Source organism: Aulonocara stuartgranti (genome assembly GCF_965226115.1).
Source record: "Aulonocara stuartgranti genome assembly, chromosome: 22".
Classification (NCBI taxonomy): Eukaryota; Metazoa; Chordata; class Actinopteri; order Cichliformes; family Cichlidae; genus Aulonocara; species Aulonocara stuartgranti.
In genome coordinates, this window is record NC_138957.1 from 4,061,461 (window position 1) to 4,089,451 (window position 27,991).

The 27,991-nt window shown below is 46.5% G+C and overlaps 1 protein-coding gene across 2 annotated transcripts; it reads left to right on the top strand.

The window, feature by feature from the left end:
* Nucleotides 1–14,435: 14,435 nt before the first annotated feature.
* Nucleotides 14,436–27,742, top strand: LOC309698331 (uncharacterized protein). Of its 2 annotated transcripts, none has more exons than XM_082520694.1 (6): nucleotides 14,436–15,528; nucleotides 16,589–17,115; nucleotides 18,654–18,703; nucleotides 18,951–19,084; nucleotides 23,853–24,019; nucleotides 27,305–27,742. In XM_082520694.1, the coding sequence occupies exons 2-6, from the start codon at nucleotides 16,630–16,632 to the stop codon at nucleotides 27,473–27,475; spliced, it is 1,008 nt and encodes a 335-aa protein (XP_082376820.1). In that variant the 5' UTR covers nucleotides 14,436–15,528; nucleotides 16,589–16,629; the 3' UTR covers nucleotides 27,476–27,742. The 2 variants fall into 2 exon arrangements, with proteins under 2 accessions (XP_082376820.1, XP_082376819.1); XM_082520693.1 differs by having other exon boundaries at nucleotides 14,439–15,528; nucleotides 16,560–17,115.
* The last annotated feature ends 249 nt before the right edge of the window (nucleotides 27,743–27,991 follow it).

Here is a 27,991-nt window from a genome sequence, read left to right on the forward strand (position 1 = left end):
GTAACTTCCTTCACGGCTCCTGATTGGATCAGCTTCTGCATTTCTGCCCTGTAGGCATCAGCCTGACTGGGATCCTTTAACAGGCGCCTTTCTGTGCTTCGAAGCATGGGCATGACTGATTCCTTTGGTGCATTCAGTGGCGGCATCTGTGGGTGACGGAGTAGAGGTGTAGCATACCTGAAGACTCCATCGACCATCCTGCGAGTTGTTCTTGCCTCGAGCAGGGCCACAGCCTGCTGATCCTGTTTCGACCGAGTGACCTCTTTCTCGGATTGGTAAGGCACCACGTCCACCTGCCAGAGCCGCTCCACATGTTTGAGCAACTCGTCTGATTGGGCGGATGTATACAGGGATAGGACAGGCTGGGTCTGCCGCCCCATGAAAAGACTTGGCCCTTGAAGGGTCCAGCCAAGCCGGGTGTGGACTGCTACTGGGCCTCCAGGTGGGCCGAGGCGGACTGATTCTATGGGGGTGATCAGGTGTGGCTGGTCTGAACCAATGAGAAGCAGAGGCTTGGCTTCCTTCAGGGCAGGGACCGGGATCCCATGCAGGTATTTGTACTTCCTTCTCAGCTGGTCGATAGGATAGGTATGGTGAGCTAAGTTGAGACGATCAGCTGTAAACGCTCCATCAATCTTGTAGTAGGATCCAGGGTTGGTAGCAGCAGAGACACTGAAGGATACGGTATGTCCATGAAGCATCTGAATATCTTGGTGGACGGTTCGTAATGGCAGGTCCTCCGGGATGCCTGCCAGACCAAGAGTCTTTGCAGCAGCAGGGAGCAGCATGGTCCTCTCTGAACCGTCATCAAGTATAGCATAGGTGTCTAGAGTCCGCTCTCCATGGCTCAAAAGCACAGGTACAATCTTCAGCATGACACGATTGCCGGCCCCATGGCGATCAAGGTAGAGTGAGCCCGAAGCCGAACTGGTTAGGCAGCTTTCCTCCTTTGCAGCCATGCCAGCATTGTTTCCTTCTGTCCTGGCATTTACCTCGTGAAGAGCCAGCAGATGTTTACCCTGGCAGCGGCTGCAGGGTTTCTTTAGTGTGCACTGAGCAGCTAAATGAGTTTGGGCACAGCACCAGCATCGTTTGTTGACCTGTATCCAGTCCTTTATTTCCTCTTTGGAGAGCTTGGCTACATCATCACATTGGCTGAAATAGTGTTCTGTGCTCTCACAGTAGGCACAGTAGGCTTTGTTCTTAACCTTCTGTCGCGGCTGCCGAGGCGAGCCGTGTGGAGTTAGAAGAAGGACCCAAGATGCAGGCAGTGGATGAGATGCCGGTGAGTTTATTTACACAGTGGTGAGAAGGCAAAACAGGCAAGAGGGAAGACAAAACTAAAGACCTGAACTGGGAAAGCTAAATGACAAACCTGAGATGAAACAAAAAGGGAAGAGAGGCAGAGAGCCGAGCAGGACACCGAGGAACACAGACTGACGCGGAGTTACACAGACGAACCGGCAACAGGCAGGAGAACACACAGGGCTTAAATACACACACCAGTAATCAGGGGATGAGAGACAGGAGGGCAACACAGCTGGGAGGAATCTGGGCTGACGGGACAGGGGAAACGTAAACTGATCACACTCACATACGACACGGACCTTCACCTATAAAACAGGAAACTCAGACACATGGAACCAGACAAGACATTGAACTAAACAGACAGATTCACAAACAGATGGGGAGACACCATAGACAGAGAGATACAGACGCAGACTCAGAGGCAGATCGAAAATAACACAGAACTTAAACAATCATCATCTAGAAAATGATAACAAACTAAAAGCGCTGGGTCACCGACCCAGGACCATGACAGTACCCCCCCCCCCCCCCCTCAAGGGCTGGCACCAGACAGCCCAGCAGAAACAAAAAAACGGACCAAAACAAAACAGAAAACAACCCGACCAGGGCGGGCGGAGGGGGCCCAGGACGGAGGGACAGAGTCCAAAAAGGCCCAGATGGTCAAGTTCAGGAGGCCGACCATGCGAATGGCAGCGGGGCAGGTCCGGATGCCGGCCACGCAGTAGGCAGTGGCGTGGAAACAGTTCTGGGGGCCGACCGTGCGGACGGCAACAGCGGCGTGGAAACAGTTCTGGGGGCCGACCGTGTGGACGGCAACAGCGGCGTGGAAACAGTTCTGGGGGCCGACCGTGCGGACGGCAACAGCGGCGTGGAAACAAGTCCGGAGGCCGGCCACGCGGAAGGCAGTGGCGGCATTTAGGAGGGCGTCCACGGTGGCGGAGATGCCCAACAAGCGGCCTGGCAGATGACCGACGATGTGGAGGTGGTAGTAGGGGACCTGAAGGCTGCGTGGCCCCTGCAGCCCCAGGCGAAGCGGAGGCTGGACCAGACGAGGCGGAAGCTGAGGCTGGACCAGACGAGGCGGAAGCTGAGGCTGGACCAGACGAAGCGGATGAGGACGCTGAAGCAGAAGCTGGACCAGGCGATGCTGATGAGGATGAAGACACGGAGGCCGGACCAGACGAGGATGATGAGGATGCGGAGGCTGGACCAGACGAGGCTGATGAGGATGCGGAGGCCGGACCAGGCGAGGCTGAAGCAGAAGCGGAGGCCGGACCAGGCGAGGCTGAAGCAGAAGCAGAGGCTGGACCAGGCGAGGCAGCAGCTGATGAAGATGCGGAAGCTGGACCAGGCAAAGCAGCTGATGAGGATGCTGAAGCTGGACCAGGCGAAGCAGCTGAAGCTGAGGAGGAGGCCACTGCAGGTGATGCGGGAGCTGGACCAGACGAGGATGAAGACACGGAGGCTGGACCAGGCGAGGATGAAGCAGTGGCTGGACCAGGTGAAGCGGATGAAGCTGAAGCAGGCGCTGGACCAGGCGACGCTGAGGATGCTGAATCCGGACCAGGCGACGGCGTGGAGGATGCAGACGGAGGCGCTGCAGACGGAGGCGCCGCAGCAGGTGGCGGCATGGATGAAACTGTTGCTGCAAGCGTGGATGAGGCTGCTGGTGGAGCAGCTGGTGGCTGGATGGGCTCCTCGGGCCCCCCAGCTGACGAGAAAGGAGGCTGGACGGGCTCCTCGGGCCCCCCAGCTGACGAGGAAGGAGGCTGGACGGGCTCCTCGGGCCCCCCAGCTGATGATGCAAAAGGCTGGACGGGCTACTCGGGCCCTCCAGTGAGAACAGTCTCAGGACCAGTGGGCACAGGGGCCCCTGGAACACACAGGACAGAACCAGCAGGCACACGGGCCTCTGGCAGGCACAGAACAGGACCAGCAGGCACACGGGCCTCTGGCAGGCACAGAACAGGACCAGCAGGCACACGGGGCTCTGGCAGGGACAGGACACATAGCAGGCTGCAGGACACATAGCAGGCTGCAAACACATAGCAGGCTGCAAACACATAGCAGGCTGCAGCTGCATAGAGCGTCGATGCTGCTCAGGCAGCGACAGCCGGGTGCGGCCCTCAGCTGGCTTCTTAACCTCCAGGGGTCCGGAGTCTGCTGGGGGCTGAAACCCAGCCTCTGGGGAGGCCCTGGAGTGCACCTCAGTTTCAGAACTGGCCAGCCTTTGAGGAGTGTTGACATTATTATTAGGTGTGTCCCTCTGCTTGGAATGGACGGGCGAGGAATGGTGTTTTTCGGGTTGAATTGACTTGTATTGTTTTACAGGTGGAGCAATTGATACAGGATGCTGGGCTAGCGGCTGCTGAACAGGAGGCTGGACTAAGGGTGACTGACATAATGGTTGTGATGACAACGGTGGTGGAGGTGGCGACTGAGCTTCTGGCCGGGCGGCTAACTGAGCTTCTGGCCGGGCGGCTAACTGAGCTTCTGGCCGGGCGGCTAACTGAGCTTCTGGTAGATAGTCTTTCTTATTTCCAGATTTCGGTTTGAAAGTCCGGGTTGGCATAACACAGGACTCGGAAGAGGCAGAATGAAAGCAGTCCTCTAGATCCTCAGAGCGAGTGTTAACGGACCTTGGAGTATCAGACAAAGAATTAACCGTTTCCGGATTACTCTTTTCAAATTTGAATAACCCTGAGTTGACTGGTATTGAATTACTAGATTCAAGAATAACTGACAGAGTGTTCATGAATGCACGCTCAGATGGAGCAGAAAAAACACTGCGCTCCTGACTCACGGAATCCGCTGGTAACTAACGGCCGTGCGGACGTCGCTTCCGCCTGGGAGAAGGGGCGAGAGCGGCCGGGGAAGCGGACGGTGATATGAGGCAGCTCTGAAGTGGCTGCTCCTGCTGTGAGGTGGATGGGCTGGGTGGAATGAGGATGATTCCCAGTGCTTTGTAAAAAGCCTGGGCTGGTGTGAGCTGGCCACTGGGGGGGCTGCATGTACATGAAACTGTCACTCTCACTGACCCCGAGAGCTGGTTTGGCAAGCGAAGGACCACCGTTTTGCCCGGAAGGAGGGGGAAGCCGACTGATCGGGCGGCATTGTGTCCAGCTGAGAGTCCTCTGGTGGACTGGGGAGAGAATCTTCCGGTAAGCCAGGCAGGTCAGCTGTCGCAGTTGGAGGGTGAAGATGAAGCGTGTTGAGGATGAAGTCCTGTAGGAGTGGGTGAAGTGAATCCAGCAGCCAGGGGTGATTGGAAACTAGCCGCTGTATTCGGGCCTCCAGAGCATGACGAAATTCCTCCCCCTCATGCTCTAGCCACAGATTAGTCCACCTGGAAACTGAATCGGTTAATTCCTCCCGAAGCTCCTTGGAAGGTGCGAATGCCGCTGGGTCCATATTTGGCCGGTTCGTACTGTCGCGGCTGCCGAGGCGAGCCGTGTGGAGTTAGAAGAAGGACCCAAGATGCAGGCAGTGGATGAGATGCCGGTGAGTTTATTTACACAGTGGTGAGAAGGCAAAACAGGCAAGAGGGAAGACAAAACTAAAGACCTGAACTGGGAAAGCTAAATGACAAACCTGAGATGAAACAAAAAGGGAAGAGAGGCAGAGAGACGAGCAGGACACCGAGGAACACAGACTGACACAGAGTAACACAGACGAACCGGCAACAGGCAGGAGAACACACAGGGCTTAAATACACACACCAGTAATCAGGGGATGAGAGACAGGAGGGCAACACAGCTGGGAGGAATCTGGGCTGACGGGACAGGGGAAACGTAAACTGATCACACTCACATACGACACGGACCTTCACAATAAAACAGGAAACTCAGACACATGGAACCAGACAAGACATTGAACTAAACAGACAGATTCACAAACAGATGGGGAGACACCATAGACAGAGAGATACAGACGCAGACTCAGAGGCAGATCGAAAATAACACAGAACTTAAACAATCATCATCTAGAAAATGATAACAAACTAAAAGCGCTGGGTCACCGACCCAGGACCATGACACCTTCCCTCTAGCTCGACTCTCCTTCACTGGTGGAAAAGTGTGTTCTGATGGCCCCTTTAGGTTATGTCACGGTTTGTCGGCCTGGACGGGCCTCAGCCTTTACACTTGTCCTTTCTCTACTGCTTCTTACACCTGCTTGGCCGTCAAATCCTTGACACCAGGACTCCTGACGAAGCCATGCAGATAGGTCGTACAGAGTGTAGGTGCTCCCGGGCTGTTTAAACTGGTGTCGACGAAAATCAGCTCTCTGTTCGGCAGGAAGCTTACTTATTAGTCGGGCAACGTGGGACCCACAGTTCAACTCCGCTTCTCCTTCCAGTCCTAATGTTTGTAACAGCCCAACTAGTGACTGCACCTGAAGGGAGAACCTTTGGAAGGCTACTGTGTCACCTCGCCTTATTTCAGGACCATCCAGGACACTTGCTATCTTTCTCAAGGCGAGCTGATGAGGTTGTCCAAATTTGTCGTGGAGGGCTGCCATGGTGTCAGTATAAGGCTTGGGTGAGTTCAGGTAAGCATCGGCAATAAGTCGAGCTTCATCTAGTTTGAGGTGGTCCACAAGTATCTGATACTTGAAGAGCTCAGTAGCATTAGGAGGGAGTAGGTTCTCTAAAGCCATGCGGAGCCTAGCAAACTCAGAGGGATCAGAATGAATGAACCTTGGAATGGTTGGTTTGGGCCCCCTGTACACTAGCTCAGCCGAAAGAGGAGCAGATGGGTTGCTGCCGTGCCCACTGGTTACTCCAGTGACAAGAGAGGGGGAACTGGCTGGAACAGGCTTGGTTGGGAGCAAACCTGTCTTACTTGGTGCCCAGCAGGGGGGTGGCACAGAGTGTTGTGGAGGGGCATGAAACGTGTTTCCATCCTTAACCACAGGGTCCTGATATAGGGTGCAGCGATGACTAGGCAGCGAAGGCTCACCAGCGAAATATGGTGTGCGGGGTAGAGGGTGGTACTGTACACCATCATCGGAGTATTGTTCGTCAACCTTCATTTGGGAGAATCCCGTGTGCAACTCTTCCATCGGTTCAGGCCATGGCGGTGGGTCGGGCCACACCTCCTCATCCTCCTCCTGTGGCATTGTCTCAGGGGTGGTGTATACCTCTCCTGAACCGCGCTTGGGGGGATGATTGGTGCTAGGCTGTGAGGCAGTCAGGTGAGCCATATCCTTCCTCAGCAGGTGAGCCACTTCAATCAGCTCTCTGAGGTCACTCTTTGCTTCCTTCAGTTCTTTGAGGCCCTCCTGTAAAACTTGCTGTGATTGGAGTAGCTGCTCTCTTTTGGCCTGCAAGGCTCTGAATTCTGTATGAAATGTGTGTATTGAAGACCCTAGCAAATTAGAAGGTGCAAATTCAGGTGAGAGGCTCCTATTAAGGTCCACATCTTGTTCACTTCTTCCCAGTGGAGGGGGTGTATTGTAATAGGCCCCATCCCTGTCGCTGTAGAGGGGTGGCGTATGACTATACTGAGGCTGAACTCTGTCGCTTCTTGTGTGAGGGTGTGGGGTATCCCACTGCAGCATTTCCCTAAAGAGGTGGCCTGTATAGTTAACATCAAAGTCCTCAAACCGGCTTGGTCGACGTGTATGGCGTTTAGGCCTTGCATCAGGACATGTCGCTCCATCTGGCTCCATCTTGATAACTCATCCGGCTCGAAGGACCAATGTTGAGGAGTACTTGATGAGGGCTAGTTCTTTTAGGTTCAGCAGCTAACAAGATGGTGTATCGGTCAGGATACAGGAAGGAGGACAACAGGCTTCCACTTTGCTGGATTGTCACCGCCAGCTGTTTTATTGCCACCTAGATGCTCAGTGTTGCCAGCAGTCTGTAGTAACAAACAAGTTGCCATGAGTATATAAATATATACAGCAACAGCTTCACTAAGATAAATATAAAGGATTACATGAAATAAACCAACACATCCATCTGAATATACACATAACAGGACATATATAATTTGAACTATGCCAATCTTACATCTCTTGCTCCAAACACAGAAAGGACACAATTAAACACAGTGAGAATGTCATACATAGCCGAAACATCCACTCTAACTGTAAACAAAGGACTTTGGCGCCATCGTGTGGCCGAATAAAATTACTACATAATGGCGGCGGCCGGCGGCACATGCTTCGAGTCACGAAATGAAAAAATGCGGTGCTACAATGCGGTAGAATGTAACTAAAGCCGCGGCCAACATCAGAATTGGAAAATAAACATATTTAAGGAAACTTACTTCCAGTCATGAACTTAACACTCGGAGCATCACGTGAAGGATGGCAACCAGGAACACAGCTTACAGGTAACAGAACTAACACAGAAAAATCTCCTCTTCTCGAGTAGCATCGCGATACCCCCAACTTCTGCCTACGTCATTTCCTACGACTCCACCCCACACAATATTGCAGAACATAGACATAAAATCCCAGAGCCTTTTATACACTGTCAATTAAATTCTGTAAACAACACTGCTTCAGCTGTGCAGCTCTCTGAGGTTTGATGTATTTTACGCTTCTCTGTGTGGCCAGTAGGGGGACTTTGAAAGATTAATCTCCCAATTTGAAAAACTGTTGTCTGTTGCTAAGACCTTTATCACTGTGCATTACAGCCTGACAACTACAAAAAGTCCTCACATCTAGTTTTATAATTGTGATCATAATTATAGGATAGAAAAACAGGTTTATAGTATGTGTATGAATGATTACTAATCAGTAATTATCAACAGCAATAGTGAGCTCAAAAAAATCAAAATTTGCTCTTCTGGATCATGCATCTGCTTTACTGGTGTTCTATTAAAGTTTAATTTTTGGTCTCGCAAATTGATTTGTCTGTGTACACATTTCCATTTGGACACCGAATAGAGGGAGGTTTCACCGATCACAGAATCCAAAGAATCTCAACTGTGTGTTACTGGAAGCAGATGGTGTATGCCACAACCAAATGCTGTATGGTTGAACTTTATGGTTCAGTAGAGGTTCAGTAGAAACAAAACAAAGAAACCGAAGCACTCAGTCCAAACACAAGGGCTTAAGAGTCCGAGACCCTGTTTCAGGAGGGCGACCATGATCTCAGCAGAAAAGGAGTTCATGGCGGAGTAGTTCAGGTGGCCGACCTGGAGGCCAATGGCACAGTAGTCCATAGTTCAAGGGTTCAGGGGGCCGGCCATGTGGAAGGTGGCAGTGGCGAAGCAAGCATGGCTGGCCACACTCGGGTGGCTTGGCTCGTGGCCGGCGGCAACATGGACGAGACCTGTCGGGTGGCTTGGCTCGTGGCCGGCGGTGACGTGGACGAGACCTGTCGGGCGGCTTGGCGGGTGTCGGGCGGCTTGGCGGGTGTCCGGCGGCTTGGCGGGTGTCCGGCGGCTTGGCGGGTGTCCGGCGGCGACGTGGGCGGGTACGAACACCGTCGGGCGGCTTGGCAGGTGGTCGACGGCGTGAACAAGAATTGGCTGGTGGTCGACGGCGTGGACGATAATCCTTGGATGGTTTGGTTGGTTTCCGTCGACAGGCTGTCCTGACAGGCTCCGGAAACAGCCGTGCTGGACCTGGACGTGGCTTGGCAGGTGGAAGGAGACCAGGCTGAGGCGTGGCAGGCACAGGCGAGGCGTCGTCCTCCGGCTGGGTCGCGTCGAGACCAGGCGAGGCGTCGTCCTGCGGCTGGGTCGTGGCAGGGCCAGCAGGTGCAGAGTCGTCCTCTGGCTGAGGCGTGGCAGGGCCAGCAGGTGCAGAGTCGTCCTCTGGCTGAGGCGTGGCAGGGCCAGAAGCCGAGGCTGGACCAGGTGTGTCAGAAGCAGTGGCATGGGCTGGACCAGACGAGGATGACGACTCGGATGAAGCTGGACCAGGCGACGGCGGAGGCACGGAGGCCGCAGCTGGCGTGGATGAAGACACGGCTGCTGCAAACGTGCATGAGGCTGCTGGTGGAGCAGCTGGTGGCTGAACGGGCCCCTCGGACCCTCCAGCGGAGACAGGAGGCTGAACGGGCCCCTCGGACCCTCCAGCGGAGACAGGAGGCTGAACGGCCCCCTTGGGCCCTCCAGCGGAGACAGGAGGCCGAACGGGCTCCTCGGGCCCTCCAGCTGACGTGGCGTGAAGCTGGTGCGGTTCTCCTGAACCCCCAGCTGACGTGGCGTGAGGCTGGACAGGCTCCTCGGGCCCTCCAGCTGGCGTGGCATGAGGCTGGACGGGCTCCTCGGGCCCTCCAGCTGACGTGGCATGAGGCTGGACGGGCTCCTCGGGCCTTCCAGCTGACGTGGCATGAGGCGACGGCGAAACAGGAGCTGAGGCTGAAGCTGGACCAGGTGAAGCAGGAGCCGAAGCAGAAGCTGGACCAGGCGACAGCGAGGCAGCCGCAGGTGGTGGCTGGACAGGCTCCTCGGGCCCTCCAGCAATGGAAGAAAACTGCTCCGCTGCTCGGGATCGCTGACGGCGTGAACGCCGTTTTCTCCGGGAAGGAGGGGGAGGAGACGTGCCAGCCCGCGAATCCTCCAGCGGACCGGGCTGAACCTCCTCCGAGTCTTCATAGTGGAGAGGCCGATCCGGGCGGATGTGTACGGTGGAAACGAGGAAGTCCTGGATGAGAGGGTTTAGCGTGCCAAATAGCCAGGGAAGTCCAGAAACCATCCTCTGCAGACGGATGGCTAACTCCTCCTGGTACTCTTCAAAGGGCAGCGCAAACCATTCCTGGCATAGAAACTCCAACGCATAGATCATGTCCTCCCGGAGCTCAGCGGAGGGATTATGAGTTGCTGGGTCCATTGTCTGGTTGCGTCCTTCTGTCACAATACGGCTGTGTGCAGGCAAGAGTAGGACCCAAACGCAAACTCACAGAGTCAAAAGGTAAACTCAAAAAACACAGCTTTATTGCTGGCGTGGAGTGGGACACGAAAAACAATACAAAATAAACTAAACTAAACTGGGAAAACTAAAGCACAAGGAGCCACAGGGAAAAATCACACAGCTATGAGGGAGGACGCAACACTGACAAAGAGAAACATGGGGCTTAAATACACTGAGGGATAACGAGGGGGAATGAGCCACAGGAGGAGAGCACAGCTGAGAGTAATTAAGCAGGACGAGGCAAGGGAAGCAAAACTAGAAACATTAACATAGAGCAGACTGTGAAAGTAAAACAGGAAACACACTGACGGAACTCAAGACATGTGAACTTAACAGACTGGGGGAGACAGAACATAGGGACCTGAAACATGGAACAGAAAGGCACAGTAGATCAACATGAACATAACAACGCCACAGGGGAAGAGTAAAACAAAATGCAGGAACACAGGACCTCTTTCAAAATAAAACAGGAAACATGAGACAGACATGATAATACAAACTTGATAACATAAGACACGCAGCATGAAACACGAAGGTTGAGGGGAAACTTAAATACAGGGGAAGAAAACACCAGGAGTCTAATAACCAAATGAACTTAGATAACCTTGTGAACAAAATTAACTCAAACTTAAAACGCTGGGTCAAAAGACCCAGGATCATGACACTTCCTGTTGTCAGTTGTGGCCCCTGTGTAGAAAACACCCAGGGAGTAGGAGAGCATGCCCTCCACTGAGGAGCGGTAGAAGGCAGCAGCTGCTTCTGGTCCAACTTATTCTTCCTTAGGACATGGAGGAAGGGCAGCCACTGCTGGGCCTTCGGCGGAGATGTAGGTGCCCAGAAACTTGTCATGGGTTTGGGGGTTCTGGCCTTTCTAGCTGATGAGGGCTTGAACACCCGATGAGGGTTGGTGTTAGTGATGAAGCCCTCTACCCATCTCCTGTAAGTGTCTTTGGCTTATTTGATGCCCCTCCTCAAGTTAGCTCTGGCAGTGCTGTACCTAAAATTGTCCCTCAGCCTGAAAGCTGAGTTATCAGTTCTGATCAGAGCCTCTACTTCACTCGTCATCCAAGGTTTCTGCTTAGGAGAAACCTGGAATGGCTTTGGTCACTGTCACATTCTCTGGACAACACTTAATGTAGAAAAGAACATACTGAGTCTCCAGATCTTGCTGTTCAAAGATAGAACAGTCAAAACAGTCTGGTGGTCGGATTATCGTTGGTGGGGGAGGGGTGTTGTTTTCTGCTTGATGTTACTGTATATACATGTTCCAGTGTCCAGTTCCCCCTTGGTAGGACACTTAACATGTTAGTGGAATTTGGGGAGTACAGATTTCAAACATGTCTTATTAAAGTCCCCAGCAACAATATGGACACCCTCAGGGGGTTCTCTCTGTGGTTTCTCCCCTCATTCTTGGCCAGAGTGTCTGTTTTAGTTCCCTTGTGCATACTTTGTGGATCCAGCTGTTTATTCTCCGCTCAAATTCCACCATTGTTATTAATCAAGCTTTATACTGGCTAAGGAGATAACAGCAGGCAAGATAACACTTATGGACATTTCCACTGTATTTATAAACCATATTTATTATAGTATAATGTAACCAACATTCCTGCCTCTAAAGTAATTACTTTATAGTATGAATACATGAGCCCACTGGCTCATGGTTTGTTCTGGGGCAGGGGCAGGCACCTTTATTAGCCTGAGTTAATGCTTCTGAGGGTGGAGTTCAGGTTAGTGCTGTTAGGCTGGCTAGTAGTCCAATAGTCATGGGCCGATTCTTTAGAATTTTGTTTAGTCAACGGTTTGAAGTTTGTTTGTACACATTTCTTTTTGGCTGTTCATACCACCTGCCTGGCTGTCAGTATTTTTTTGTAAATAAATTGCACGTTGGGTGAAGATAATTCCTTCCTCCACCACATCTAGCCCCCTTACAGGGACTAAATGGCATTAGATGCCACAGGAAAAGCATTACATGCAAAATGAAGTTTTAAAAAGTGGCCTGTCATTTATACATCATGTCACAATATCAGGTTGAGTTGTCTCGTGCCACATGTCGGGGTGCTCCTCTAGTGCCTCGGGGTCATAGGCCTATTTGACCGAGGAACAAACGGCTGATAGTTGTTTGGATTTGGATACACACAACGTGTATTGTCCTAACAATACAGGACATGATAGCACAACTACCATGACAAACCAAATAGCCCCACAAAGCTTGTCTTCTCTTCTTTTCAGAACTGTGTGGATTTTGCCTCTAGCACAAACTGTAACAGAGTTACTATAATTTAAGGAGTGCCTGTAAAATGCCCCCCATGTTAAATTAGAGCACAACTTTATTTCAGCCAGCTGAACTGGATATATTAATACTGAATATCTTAATTCCTTCTTTAGGGAGAAAAAAAATGATTGTCCGTATTTAAACTGTTGGCCAATAATGTGTGAGACATGTCAAACACGTCTCATGAATGATATGAAGTCATTACAGAGAGAACACTCCTGTCACTAGAAGCCACAATCAGTTTTTGGCAAAGTGACTTTTATACACTCAACAAAAATATAAACGCAACACCTTTGTTACTGCTCCCATTCCCCATGGGATGGACGTAGAGACCTAAAATTCATTCCAGATACACAATACAACCATCCCTCCCAAACAGTGGTCACAAATCAGTCCAAATGTGTGGTAGTGGGCACATCTGCTATATTGAGATAATCCATCCCACCTCACAGGTGTGCCACATCAGGATGCTGATCTGACATCATGAGTAGTGCACAGGTGTACCTCAGACTGCCCACAACAAAAGGCCACCCTGGAATGTGCAGTTTTGTCTCACAGCAAAATGCCACAGATGCCACAAGCAATGAGGGAGCGTGCAATTGGCATGCTGACAGCAGGAATGTCAACCAGATCTGTCGCCCGTGCATTGAATGTTCATTTCTCAACCATAAGCCGTCTCCACAGGCGTTTCAGAGAATATGGCAGCACATCCAACCGGCCTCACAACCGCAGACCTCGTGTAACCACACCAGCCCAGGACCTCCACATCCAGCAGGTTCACCTCCAAGATCGTCTGAGACCAGCCACCCAGACAGCTGCTGGAACAATTGGTTTGCACAACCAAACAATTTCTGCACAAACTGTCAGAAACCGTCTCAGGGACGCTCAACTGCATGCCCGTCGTCCTCATCGGGGTCTTGACCTGACTCCAGCTCGTCGCCGTAACAGACTTGTGTGGGCAAATGCTCACATTCGATGGCGTCTGGCACGTTGGAGAGGTGTGCGCTTCACGGATGAATCATGGTTCACATTGTTCAGGGCAGATGGCAGCTGAGAATGTCCCAGTTCTTGCATGGCCAGCATACTCACCGGACATGTCACCCATTGAGCATGTTCGGGATGTGCTTGACCGGCGTATACGACAGCGTGTACCAGTTCCCACGAATATCCAACAACCTCGCACAGCCATTGAAGTGGAATGGACCAACATTCCACAGGCCACAATTGACAATCTGATAGACTCCATGCGACGATGTGTTGCACTGCATGAGGCAAATGGTGGTCACACCAGATACTGACCGGTTCTGGGTCCCCAGACCCCCAATAGCGCAAAAAACTGCACATTCCAGGGTGGCCTTTTGTTGTGGGCAGTCTGAGGTACACCTGTGCACTACTCATGATGTCAGATCAGCATCCTGATGTGGCACACCTGTGAGGTGGGATGGATTATCTCAATATAGCAGATGTGCCCACTACCACACATTTGGACTGCTTTGTGACCACTGTTTGGGAGGGATGGTTATATTGTGTATCTGGAATGAATTTTAGGTCTCTACGTCCATCCCATGGGGAATGGGAGCAGTAACAAAGGTGTTGCGTTTATATTTTTGTTGAGTGTATATCCTTTATTTATGGCCAAGAGGGCAGCAGAATTAGCAGCAAATATTACCACTGTTGATTGTAACGTAGGTTACAATAAAATGGCCAATTAAAAAAAAAGGTTACTTTTGTAAAGAAATTCCAACAATCAAAAATCAGAAATAAATGCCTTTATTTTGTACCGCTTTCGTCTTTCGCTGGAACAACTGTGCATATAGAAATAAAAGGCAGATGAGTGTTGTCTTTGTGTGTTTAAAACAAGATAGCAAAATACAGAATTATTCCTTCACTTGAAGCTAAAAACTACAAGAGATACGACTTCTCACATACCTGAACCAACCAATTATCATTTCACAAAACTCCTGCGTCAATCACCCGCTAAACGCAACACGAGGTAAAACTTTCTAGGAATTTCCGTAGTTCTTTCAAAGTAAAAGCTATGTAGCGCCTCACATTGATTCGTGCGGATTTTGTCTGTCTTGGAGGAAGAAAACATTCTCGCAGCTGGAAGCGGCTATTCTCCTCTGACCTCAGCCTCCAGTATCACCGGCTATTCCCCCAGAGACCTGCTGCGCACTGGATAGTTTATGTTTCAGACCATTCCCTGTAAACCATTGTTTAGAAAGTCCTAACACATCAGCAGTCTCTGTAACACTGTACCAACAGCCATGCCAGAGTCAGATGCTCGCTTTGAGCTTGAGCAGGTCATCGTGATTGTTTAGATATTTGCGTCATTCGGGCCAAATCATTTTATAGCAATGCAAATCCAATGATGGACGTATGGTCCGCCTTTCTTCTTCTGACTGCGTGACTGGAGCTTAATTAAAGTGCGAAAGAAATCATATAATTTATTAACAACAGGGTTTCTTCTTACTTGGTCCTTTCACTGAGCCAGATCCTTTCGTTGTTACTTGACACAGATGCGTTTGAATCGCTCGTTTTTTTAAAATGCGGTTTGTTTATTTGAAACAGAGGTTTACGCCGCGTGGCGTAAAATACAGAATCCCGGAGGCTTCTACGGATCATTTTCAGCGTCTTAACCTTTTCAAACGCTCTTCCTTAGCAAAGTTGTTTGAGATGACATTTGGCTGACTTGTCTCAGCTGCACCTCGGCAGCTCCCTCCTCTGATAAAGTGTGACGGACAAGTTGAGGCAGGACTGAAGGTGTGGCAGCCGCAGCCGTGAGGAGGAGCACGCACTGTGTCGTGTAAGAAAACTTTATGGAACTTGTTGTGCTCTCCCCAAGACTTTTCTGTCGGTGAGCACTTGACTGTGTTGCAGAAGGATCTGAGTCAAGAACAGATCTGGGAGGGCTGTCGCAGCAGGAACGTCGGAAGTTGATTTCGCGTTCTCCCGGACACCTGAAATCTGCAAAGCTTAAAGCCGGACTCGTCAGTTCATGGACATTTTCCCCTTGAGATCTGGAGGATTTTTGCTTTTGGCCATGGAGAGAGCTTAAGATTCTCGAGGAAGAGGTAAGTACACTGACAGAGCCCCGGCACTCCTTAACGATTTCAAATATCAATCAGCTGTCGTTTTTCCCAGAGCTGTGCTGAGCAAAGGTCTGGGAAGCTGCATGGCATTACGTCTCAGTATGAAACAGTACAATAGCAGCATTGCAGTGGAAGATAAAAACCAGCGATAAAGTTCGTTAAGTTAATATTCATGGACAATTTGAACTGGAAAAAGACCAAACCTCAGTTCTAGGAAATGTTGCCAAGTCAGAAATGTGGAAATTAATTATTGACAAATGTGAGTTTGTCTGCCGTACATGTGTAGAAGACTGTTTTTATATGACTTCTATACCGCCTGGTTATACTTTTAATGGTCAGAAACACTTGACTTGCTTTATTTGCGGTTGTGCAGAATAGACCAAAGAGTAGTTAAACACTAAAAGTATTAGGATAAGAAAAAGAGACTTCCTTTAAATTGAAGCGAGACTCCTGAGACTACATTGCAGCTTTTATAATAGTTCCAGATTTGTGAGAAGGAAATAAAAATGAAGTTACTCTTTGGGTTTTCTTGTTCTCCAGCCTATAGGCATTATTTATGCCTCTAAATCCCTAAACCTTTTGAATTAATATTCACTGGATGTGAATATTTTATGAAGAGCATTTATACATTTTGATGAGGGAAGTCTGTCTCTGCTAAATGGACCTCCACTATGTTTCCCAGAGAAACAGTTTAGGACTGTTTTGAGGCACATTTGCTTGTCTTCCAAACACCTCAGATTCCCAATCTAATTGGCTAATTATGCAGTGGCCTGAAACATGGCCAGTGCCCAGAGGACCCTACATTTAACCAGTATAGCCAGAAGGTTCCTCTCCCAGTGTCCTGGTGTCAGACAGCCATTCATAGTAGAAATAAGGAGAGTTGCCTGTGTGAGCCTTTTTTTTTTCTAATTGTCCAATTTTATCACCTTTCCCCCAACCCTACTCTTCCCCCGCATATTTCTGTGCTTCATTTCTGGTCTGATCCCTTTGTGCCCCTTTTTACTTATTTCTAGCTTTTACTGCTTTACTTTCTTTTTTGCAGTACCTCCTTTTCCATTCTTCATCACTTCTAATACAGCTGCGATGCGTAGATTCAGCTCTGAGGGTTCCCTCCTTGATCTTGATTTTCCGACATGGAAAAAAGTGGCACTGAAGAATTCTGGACAAGACCACGAGTCTGGCACCTGCACACTTCACTTGCAGGATGATGAGCTGGCTGGGAAATCAGGTCGCCTGACTCCCATCATCCAGGAGCCCACGGAGAGTCCGGGTGAGATGACGAAGAATGAGCTGACTCGGGAGCACAGCGTGAGTGCAGAGAACCTGTGCGAGCTGAGTAAACTGGAAAAGAGCCAGCTCAGAGGCTGTCTCATCAGTCAAGGCAGCAGGGCTTATAGTGACAGTCAGCTGGCCCCAGCTGTGCAGGGCAGCACTGAGAGCATGGAGAAAGCCGATCTGCCTCCATCGTCGCCTTCGTCCTCTTCCAGCTCCTTTAAGATGGAGCACAGACACCAACAGAGAGACAGACTGACAGCTGCTAAGCTGCACCTAAAGAGTCTTTTCGCACAGGTGCAGTAAATGACATTTCTATTTTGTTTCTATGCTGTGTTTTCGTGCAGCTGGTACTTTAACAGATTACACCCTCTAAATGTTGTTGTAGATTTTTAGAGGAAGAAAAGCACGGCCACCTTCAAAACCCCCAAACTGTACATTTACCCATCCTCTAAACTCCTCATATCCCAGTCTAACTGGCTAATTGCAGCGTTTTCCAGCCTACAGAACACAAATGATCCTTTTCACGTGTCCTGGTGCCACGAGGGGACGTGCACAATGCCTTACAAGGTTTAAACACTTTAGTAACTTTGAGCCTGTTTTTCACTTGGAGAGGCTTATAAGTGACAGGATGGCTTAAGTCAAACTGTCACTTTAGAGAGTTATACATTTCAAATAAGCAGCTGTGGTGTTCAGAAATATCACAATGTACACACTGAAATGTTAGCAAACAGCAAGTTGTTTACATGGTCAGCAGAAACATAGCAATAGCAGCTGAATAGTACAGCTGTTGTCTGAAATTCCCTTTTTCCCATAAATTCAGTATGATAGAAAAGTACGAGGAAATAAGTCTTGGAAAATAATCGAGACTGTCTCTAATGAGTGTCCCAAATTCCCAATCTGCTCTAGGATCTGTGTAAGCTGGTGCAGTAGATGGCTGTGGTCACATGCACGTAGTCTCTCCATTCTGTTTGGCATCATTATGATCATGGCTCAACTGTTCAAATGGAACATCTTCTGGATATCTATTGTCTATTTAGTTTACTTACTCCCTCGTGCTCAATGCTGCTCTTCATTCTTTATGAATTTGCATTTAAAAACAACCCACATGGGTCCAGTTTTTCACTCATGGGGTTTTCTGTTTGTACATGAAGGTAGATAAAACTGAATTTGAATAACTGAACTGTAAACTCAATGAAACAAATACAGAAACACTCAATTTGTCAGGCATCACTAATTTTCTTTTAATTAAAATGCATAATTTGCTACTGCAGTGCTGGAACTTTCCTGACACTAGATGCTATATGTTAACAGACAAGTGGAGATTATAGTAGAAGTACACGGCTGTGCTCAAAGGGTGTCATTTGATTGCTGGGTTTTTCTATGAGTTACTGCAAATAAACAATATATTAAGCACCTTGAGGCGACTGTTTGGTGATTTGGTGCTGCATAAATAAAACTGAAATGATACCTTTAATTGGGTCTGCCTTAAGTAGACTTTTTGGAAAAAAGAAAGGTCTCCTGTAATAATTAGTGTTGACTGGAAGTAGGATATTGAGTAGTGCAACAATATATATTTTATTTTGAGATATTTTAATCCAAACCACACAGGCTGCTTTAGTGTGAAATGACTAAAGAATTGAAAATAAGACAAAACTGTTTTGTGTGCATCAGATATGCGCGTCTTCTGTTTTAGCTTCAGTCTTTTTCTGTTTACGGCCTCTAAACAGTCACTGTTGTTCAGTCGAGCTGTTTAAAGCTGCTGAGGTCTGGAACAACTTTCAACAAATGATGAAAAAGGTTAACTTCAGTTTACTGTGTGGTTCCTGTTTCAGAGTCCTCATTCGTCAAACTCCAACCTGGCCAACACAGAACAAAAAGACAGGTGAGAACATGGTTTATTTTGTTAGTTCTGGTAAATGTAGAAATAACCCCCCCACCCCTTTTCAAATTTACTTTTTATCTTAGACTTACTTTCAGGGTCTCTCTGATTCTGAAAGTGAGTCGGTACTTATCTTAATGTTATAAGAATGTGAAGGTTTGATGTTTATTTCAATGACAGCGTTATCTTTGCTACCATCTCCTCTGACACACCTTGACTCTCTCTGTTACCATCTTGTCCTGTATCATAGTGGTAAAGAGAGAAGGTCTCGCCTTGTATTCATGCATCAGTGGAGTCAAGTGGGTCACAGTAGGAAGAGGAATTATAATCGAGATGAGCTGGAAAAATGGGCCGAGTCCTTAAATGTCCTGCTGGGAAGTCCAAGTAAGTCCTGCTTTTTTCTGAGTTTTGGGTCTGATACTTGACATTTTAAGCAGAAAACATTCTGACTGCAAATTGCTGAACTTGTATTCCCTTTAATTTAGAGGAATAGAAAGAAATGTCTTTAGGGGGATGGCTGAAGCACAGAAGGAAGTGCGTGTCTTCTACTAATCAGAGGGTTGGTGATTTGATCTGCATGCCAAAGTATCCTTGACATCCACACCATAGTGCATGCATCCCACTCTGTGTTCATCAGTCTCCTCCACCCACTATAAATCAAATCAAATCACTTTTATTGTCACATCACATGTGCAGGTACATTGGTACAGCACATGTGAGTGAAATTCTTGTGTGCGAGCTTCACAAGCAACAGAGTTGTGCAAAATACAATAATGGCTACATCTGAAACTAATAAATATATGTACAATATATAATAGATGCTAGAGTGTGTGAAAGTTGGATAGAAAGCACTTAGGTGCAGAAAATAAATTGTGTGTGTGTGAATAGGTTAATGAGCCATGCTGTATAAAATGCTTTGGGTGCCCAAGTAGAATAGAAAACCAGCTATATTTAAAAAAAAAAAGAAAAAAAAGAACAGCACAAATTCTTACTTACAGGGAATTAAATTTTATTTTTTTATTATTATTTATTTTTTTTTAAAGAAGAAGTAAAAGTGGGTGGACAATCTAACAAGCCCTGAGCACGCCCGATCTCGTCCATTTACCATTTATATAGTTTTTCAGATGAAACACAGCTCATTAAGTATTTTATTTCAGAGTTCAGTTGGTTTTATCCAATTACGCTGCCTATTTTATTTCCTTAACTTAGGGTCAGCCAAGATGCTGCCTCAGTGGTTTTCCTTGTACTCAGAAGTTCCTTGTTTCAGAGTTCTGAAAGCAAACCAGGATGTTATGCATTTAAAATGAAGACTGGAGTTGGGTAAAATCCTCTGGAGTCTATACACTGTTGGAGTAGAGCCAGCAGAGAGAAGATGAACTCTTAAAGTTAATACATGGAAAAATCATTAGGGACAAGTTGTTGATCAGGTGTGACAGACAGACTGAAGCGGGACTGAAGGACACTGAGGAAAGTCGTTAGAAGGATATCTGATGTCAGAAATTAATGAAAATAATTTTGGCAGTGCGGGAAAGAGGAAATGCTGGAGTAGCCAATGAAAAAGAATTCCCAGTGGGAAAAGAAGTGTTGGGGGAAATCTCGCCATCTGAATGGTCACCAGAGTTTCATTTATACTCCAGAGGTTGAATCCCCAAATTCTTGGTGACCTGCAGATCTTTCTTTTGGCCCTGCTGTCAGACTTACACATCACTCCTGCACTGGGGAGACATTCAAGTCAGATGACCACATCGCCCTGATAGGACACTGACAGTCGTCGTGCATGTTTGCTTTCTCCATAACTTGTGCTGCACGTCTTACTTGAGGACGGACGTGACATTTTTAGTTCCACTACAAGTTAGAGTGGACGCCCACGGACCAGTTTAATGTCAGACAATGTTTTCATGGACCGTAGTGGAAAAATACAACAAAATAAATTGATACGACCAAGACACAAACTGTGGTGTTTTCTAAATATAATAATAATAAACGCGAAGTCACTGTGTAATTGTGCAACTTTATTAGCAGCGTCGTCCTGAAATGCGCCAACAACATTGAGAGTAACATCCCTGCCCCTTAATGCTCTCTGGTTGCTATGGTAACGCGTAAATATTTCTTTCAAAATAAGAAACAAGAAACACAACTACAACACGGGAAAAGACCCAGGAAACTGAGTTAAGGATAACAAAACCTGAAAACCATAAATTTCTCACCCGAGCCTCAACTCTCGCTGCCCGGTACCAAACAACTCACAGCCCGGGGGTTGGGGACCGCTGCCCTAGACACCCCCCCCCCCCCCCCCCCCCCCCCCAAAGTTATAGTTAAAGTTAAGGGAACACTTGAAGAATATTTAATTTTTGGTGTGACTTTGAATCCAGCCCTTAAAGGCCTGGCTATTTTAATTTCCTGTGACCTTGAATTACGCACACGACATGACGAAAACAGATTTTCAACTTGCATTTCTTTCATTAAGAGCTGTGTAACTTAACATTATGGTGTTAATTTAGTTTTTTTCTTTGCTATGTTTTTAGACTCTATATAAGGTAATGATTGGATTTGGGAGAATACAGAGGATTTGGGAAGGGAAGAACACACAGCAAATAATACGGTTAAAGCAAAATGGATCAGAGATTCCAGGTAGGATTGGGAAAAGTAATAAAAGGCCACCTGCTCGTTGGCAAATGAGCAACCAAACTTTACACACAGGTACATTTTAGTCTGCTGGAGATTTTTATCTGTGTCAGATATGTCACCATGTTACTTAGCAACCATCTAGCAATTGGCTTTTATGACCTGCGACGCCTCGCAAAAGCATCCTAATGTCATGACAATAACTTTTCATTTATATCCACAAAGGCTGAATTAAGCATAATTATAATGTTGTCATGTTGCCTAGCAACCACCTAACAAGGTGCTAAAATGACCCTTTAATTTAATCATCTACAACACCTCATGAAACCACTGTCATTTTCATTTCATGGTTAACAGCATAGAAAGACGCGTACGAGTGAATTAAAATAAAGCCGCTTTATTATTCCTCCAAACCTACTTTGAGTGCCTGTATTTTGGAGAAATAAGTTTTGATTGTTATAGCCATTCTTTTTTCTTTTATGGGGGCTGCTTGGTTTGAGGACACCAGCAATACTCCTGTTACTTCATTTACATATCAGAGATTACACTTTGCTTAAATAAATAATGCACTGCTTCCCTGGATCACAAAGGTGATTTGTTTTCCGTCATTCACAATTGAACCCTTGCAGTAATCATTTTCAGGATGACAGTGCAGCTGTGGGAGTTGCCATTTATTGCATTCTTGTTTAACAGGTACTAATAATGTAAACTCTGGAAAAATAAAAGAATTGTGTTCAGATTCAAAGAAATACAATAAGAAAGTATTTTCTTTATATACTTCAAATTGCAGCAGGATAACCTGACACTGAGAAAGATACTTTAGCTTTTGCACTTGAGTGTAAAAGGTCATTTACTTTAATGTCCTTACTGTTTGTGAGATTCTGACCTGAATCCTATCCTGTGACATTTCAGTGTCTCACAACTTCTGCCTTGAAGACATGTTTGCGCAACAAAAAAAATCACATGTTTCTCAAGTTTTTAAGCTGAATCGATGTCGACATCTGGTCTGACGTCAGTGACCCCTCTGTGCTGCTAAAAGTGCAGCACTTACCCTACCCCTGCTGCTTCTATGAATAGAATAGATAGTAAACACCAAGACGGTTATAAATCACAGCTGTGTAAAGGCTTGAGAATGTTTGACTTCCTTGATATTAACAAGGGTTCTGGGTTTAACGGTGCGTGAAGGGGAAGCGTGTACAAGCTCCTGAATCCTGTTTCTTGGTAGTATGCTTTGTGCTGGTGTCGTCTATCGTTTTCACCCATTCAAGAAAAGCAGGGCATGTCCCGATGAAGCCCTTTGATAACACCGATGCATTTGCAGCATATTCTGAATGCCACAGAATGTTTCCATTCATTGTTTTCTCGTCACGTCAGTTTCCTCGTCATCATGTGCACTACACAGTCTGACAAAACTATAGACGTGACTAAATTATTCAGGGTTTCAGCCTTGGGCGATGTCTTTGTGTACATTATACAAAGGAAGGTTGTGCCAGTAATGTGATCAGCATACTACTTCTAAAGGAGAACTTTTGTGGTAACTGGATAAGTTCTATGCAAAGCCTATTCAGGCAGATCAAAAGTGAGCATGCTATCAGAAAAATCAAGCTTTGTTGACAAAGCCCCCCCCCCACACACACACACAAACAAACAAAACACTGCAATGCAGAATTTCTTAAATTAAAAATAAAATCTGCAAAGCTAACATAACTGATCCATGCAGTCTGAGTCCTGCTGTGATTAAAAGAAAAGAGATGATGTCAGGTTGCGTCACAAAAATGTCTAAATGTCAGATTATCATCTTGCTTTTAAAACGTCTCCTCCGTGTCCCCCAGCTTGTTCAAAGTTGAACACTATTACTTCAAATTGACTCACCACAGTCATTGTTTATAATTAATATTTTACCATAATTAACAATTAAATGTTGAAAAGAATAAAATAAAAAGTTGACTCCTGACAATAACAGAACTCTAGTCTTAGTGCACGTCATAGCAAATGACCACAAGGGACTCAGTCAGTGGTCATGTTCACCATTTATTATAAATGTAAAGGTATTATTACCATTTTTAGGTTGTAATGGAAAAATGTTAATAAGTATAAAGCCGTTGTTCTAGCTGGAGCTGCGAGTGAAAGAAATCCAGTGGCTCTTAGCAGCAGACCCAGATCCCGCATTTAACTAGTGTTTATCTGTTGTCTTTAAATGACAAAAGGGGGGGAAAAGTGAACAGCTGTTTAGAAGCCATTATAAACCCCATCTAGCAGTTAATGAGTTTGTAAGTGGTACGATCCTCTCGATGGTAGGGAGGAATAACAAGACATCACATTTGACCATGCCAGAAATCAAAGAGATCATGTGGTATGTTCATGACATTTCTAACCTTCAGTAGGACGTTCACATGGAAAAAGAGTAGAGCTAGGTTGCTTTCTCTAGTCTTCCTTTCAGGCATGATAAAGTGTTTCTGTGTTCTGTGCTATAAGATACATAAATTGATGTTGTGCTAAGGCTCACTTGTCGTCCTCTTCCTGGCAGCTGGTGTTTCAGTATTTGGAGCATTCCTGCGCTCTGAGTTCAGCGAGGAGAACCTGCAGTTCTATCAAGCCTGTGAGCGGTACAAACATTCGTCCACCAACTTCAGCCTGCAAAGGAGAGCCAAAGACATCTGCGCAACCTATATCCAGCCAGGAGCCCCCCGGGAGGTACACATGTTCATACTCAGTCTTACTGGTTGCACTGGGCAGCCTGTCTTCTTGGAACAGGAATTGTAATTCAAGTCCTGTTTATTTTTTCCTCTTTCTGCATTGCCAACTGTTTTACTGCTCAGAGTCTCTCTGTGTTATCAAGAAGCTTGTGTGGGTGGTTCAGATTTGACGTTATAGCGTTCCATCAATAGCTGCTTTCATGTGGAGCTGTTGTTTTTGTTTTTTTTCTTTCTTCCACTAATAGAGACATTTCCCCACAGCATGAGATTATATGTGTGACAGTAGCTGAACTTAAAGTACCAAATACTGTGGAGAAAAAAAAATATTCATTTGCTTCTCCAGTAGGTCCCTTGTTTCCCAGGAGTCCAGCTCCACTGTCTTATACTGCAGCTATAGCAAGTCCAAAAGTAAAATGTCAGTATGAGTGTGAACAGTATGACTTTTGATGTGATTCAGGGGATGCCATTAATTTAGCATTAGCACTGGAACTTTAACAAAGCGATCTTTTCTGTCTAGTTGAAGGTTTTTATGCCAGGAAGAAGAGAACTGCACTTATTAAAGTTTATTAACGGAAAGACGACCGTCCAGGAATCAAACTGTGCTTTATGTTGGCGAGCTCCAAGAATACTCACTGAAAAAGTAGGAAGACCTAAATGACATGACTTAACACCGAACCACTACAAGATAAAGGTTATCTGCAAAGCCCAAGAAGTTGTAGCCCACCATATCGTCAAAAATTTGGACATTTCTACACTGAAGAACAAAGAAACAGTGTTAACAAAGTAAAAGGAGCATAAGCTACAAAGCAGCTTCCTTTTGTGTTCATAACTATGAATGAAATCTTGTAAGTTAACATGTGCTAGCAGCAGATTTGGAAAACCCAAACGCATCAAGTCTGTACTGGGCCCTATTTCAGGAAGCCGGTTTAGAAAACTCAGAGTGAAAAACGATACTCAGGGTTGAGTAACCCCGAACTGTCCAACTCGGAATATTCGGTTTCAGAAAGGCTGATAACAATTAGTTCAGTCAACGCGGAGTTGCTTTAACCCCAAGTTAAGCGCACGCACGAGGATATATAAAGCCCTGATTAGTGGAGCACAGATTAAGCGAATTACCATGGAGACGGAGGGAAAGAAGGCGCGGTCAATGTATTTTACAGCGCTTGAGGCCGAAATTCTGATGGCAGCATATGCTGATAACATGCAAATTTTGCAGAAAAAAAGTAACGCAGCCTCAGCTGCAAAAGAAAGGGAGCATGCATGGCAAAACATAGCCGACAGAGTCAATGCGTGAGTGTTAATTTAAACATTGATCGAGGGATTTCCACCCATTTAACACGTTATTTTATTATATTTTATTTTGTATTTCATACATTTTATTTTGTGACGTGATGTGAGCGCAGGTGCAACCCAACAGGCCCCAAACGTTCCTGGCAGCAAGTAAAAATGAAATATAAAAATATAGTCCAAACAGGTAAGGTGTAATTGTATTATGAGCCATAGTGCTTGGTCTGTTTGTCCCATGTAAATCAATTGCAGTTAGAGGCTACATTAATTTCCCCTCTGTAAGCACTTATTGAAATTATCTGAGCACATTACAAGTACATATTTGCTTACTCTGTATGCTCAAACGTGACCCGTTATGGCCAACAGAAAAAAAGCGGAGGCCCGAAAAACAGGTGGGGGTCCTCCACCACCACCACTCACAGAGCCTGGCCACTTGGCTTCCACATTTGTGATAATGTTGGCAGCATCACATATGATCTTCACAGTGCAGAGAACACAAATTAGCATCCATTACTATAATGAAATAATTTGTTAGTTTGAAATGCTACAGGGAACTATGTACCTGCACATTAATGCTGTGGAAAGACTTCCTGTTCACATAGTCTCCTTCATTTACTGAAGGAGCAATGATTGGAATGTGAGTGCCATCTATACAGCCAATCACGCCTGGGAACCGTGAGAATAAATGTAAAATTTAAGTAGTAGTTCAAATATCACCACATCATGCATTGAGTTTTGTTCATCCTGATACCTGCAATTTTGTGGCATCCCTCTTTGATAAATCTTGTGGGTCTATGACCGGGGAACACCACAAACGAGTACAGGAGACGTTTCAGTGCAACTGTAACATTCCTGACTGCCCGACAGACGGTAGCCTTGGAAACGTGCTCAGCGTCACCAATATTATACAGAAAGCTCCGGTTTGCAAAAAACCGAAGTGCAATACAAATAATATGTACAGAACTGAGAGCATGTCCGCGATGTGTCACATGAGCAATATTAGGCCTGAGGATGTTATCCAAATAAATTATAGATTGTGCTGAAAAACGGTAACGTTCACACAGGAAATCATCAGGAAATGATAAAATGTCCAAACGCGCTCTAATCACTCTCTCCCGGCGGAGAGCTCTGCAGAGAATTTGGGCTTCACGATCTACTGGCTCTTCAAGGAAGGAGCACGCCATGTCTGACACTTCCTACAGTCAGGTTTCCGACAAAGGGGCGGAGACAGTCAGGGTTAGTTGTAGTAAACCTGCTAGGGGGCAGGTTAGCTTCACGGAGTGTGTCGTCATAGTAACTCACTGAGGCTTCATCTGAACTCGCTTTGTGAAACCGAAAACCCAGAGTTTTCGTTAACTCAGGGTATACTTACTCAGTTTTTCCACTAAACCGGCTTCCTGAAACAGGGCCCTGAAGCTCAATTCTGAGGTGGAAAAATGAATAAAACAAACACGATCACAGTGCCATGTCAACATAATTCGGAAAGTGCTCCTCTGTTCTGGGAGTATTCACACACTGAAATCATGCACTGTTGTACTGTGACACTCACTGATCTTGGCAGATGTAAAGCTGCAGAAGGAATTCTGAGGATGTGAGGTTATCTGTAAAGCTTGCATAAGTTCTATACATTTCTTTGTCACAGACGCATGCTAATAATTATCTGTTTAAGGGAACTTTGTTCATTATCAGCTTTGCATGCTCCTCATTCTTTCCACCATCTTCATGAACTCTTCACCTGGAGACTTTGAGCATTTGTTGGCTGGTTTTCCTTCAGTAACCTCAAGTTATTCCAAACCGTCTCTACTGGAACAATGTTGATGATACAGCACTCATTATTGTGCTACCTGGTAATCGAGGCTGAGGAGAAAACAAATAGTCTTAAGTCAAACTCGATTTTGATGCTGATTTTTATCTATTTATTTTTTGGCTTGTCTTTCCATATAGTATTTGAATTGACTTTATGTGGCTATTGCACCATCACTGTGTCCTATTGCAGGTAAATCTGGACAGTACGACCAGAGACCTGACGATCCAGCTGCTGCAGGCTCCCTCTCGTAGCTCTCTGTCCCACGCACAGAAACGCATCTACTCACTTCTGGACACAGACTGTTACCCACGCTTCCTCCAGTCTGACGTCTACCTCGCCTTACTCCACGAGGCTGAATAGATTCCCCACACTTGGACTCAGGAGAAGGAATGGTGGCTTGGTGGTTTCTGGAACGGCTCAACTTCCTTCAAACTGTAAATTATAAAAGCTAACTATGCTGTCAAAAGATCGAGCTGCTGTGTACAAAGTTTAACCCCCCCCCCCCCCCCCCCCCCCCCGACACACACACTCCCTGATGTCGTAGCTCAAATGTTAATAATAGTTGGACACTGTAAATAGAAATATTGGTTACTGCAATTAAAACTTGGGGAATTGTGATTTCACTGAGATGTTTGTGATGTTACAATGCTGGGATTTGGTTTGGCTTACTTTAGGATTAAGACTGAAAACAGTTGGAAACGGCCTGCGAGCTTCTGTCCGTCATACAAAATAATGAAGTGCTAAACTTGAACCGCTACAGTGAGGTTGTCTTTTTACACCGATGGCATCGCCAACAAGTGAGACATTTTAACTTGTTAAAAAAAATCACAAAATTTAAGAGGAGACCTCTCTAAAATCTGAAAACAGCATTTTACT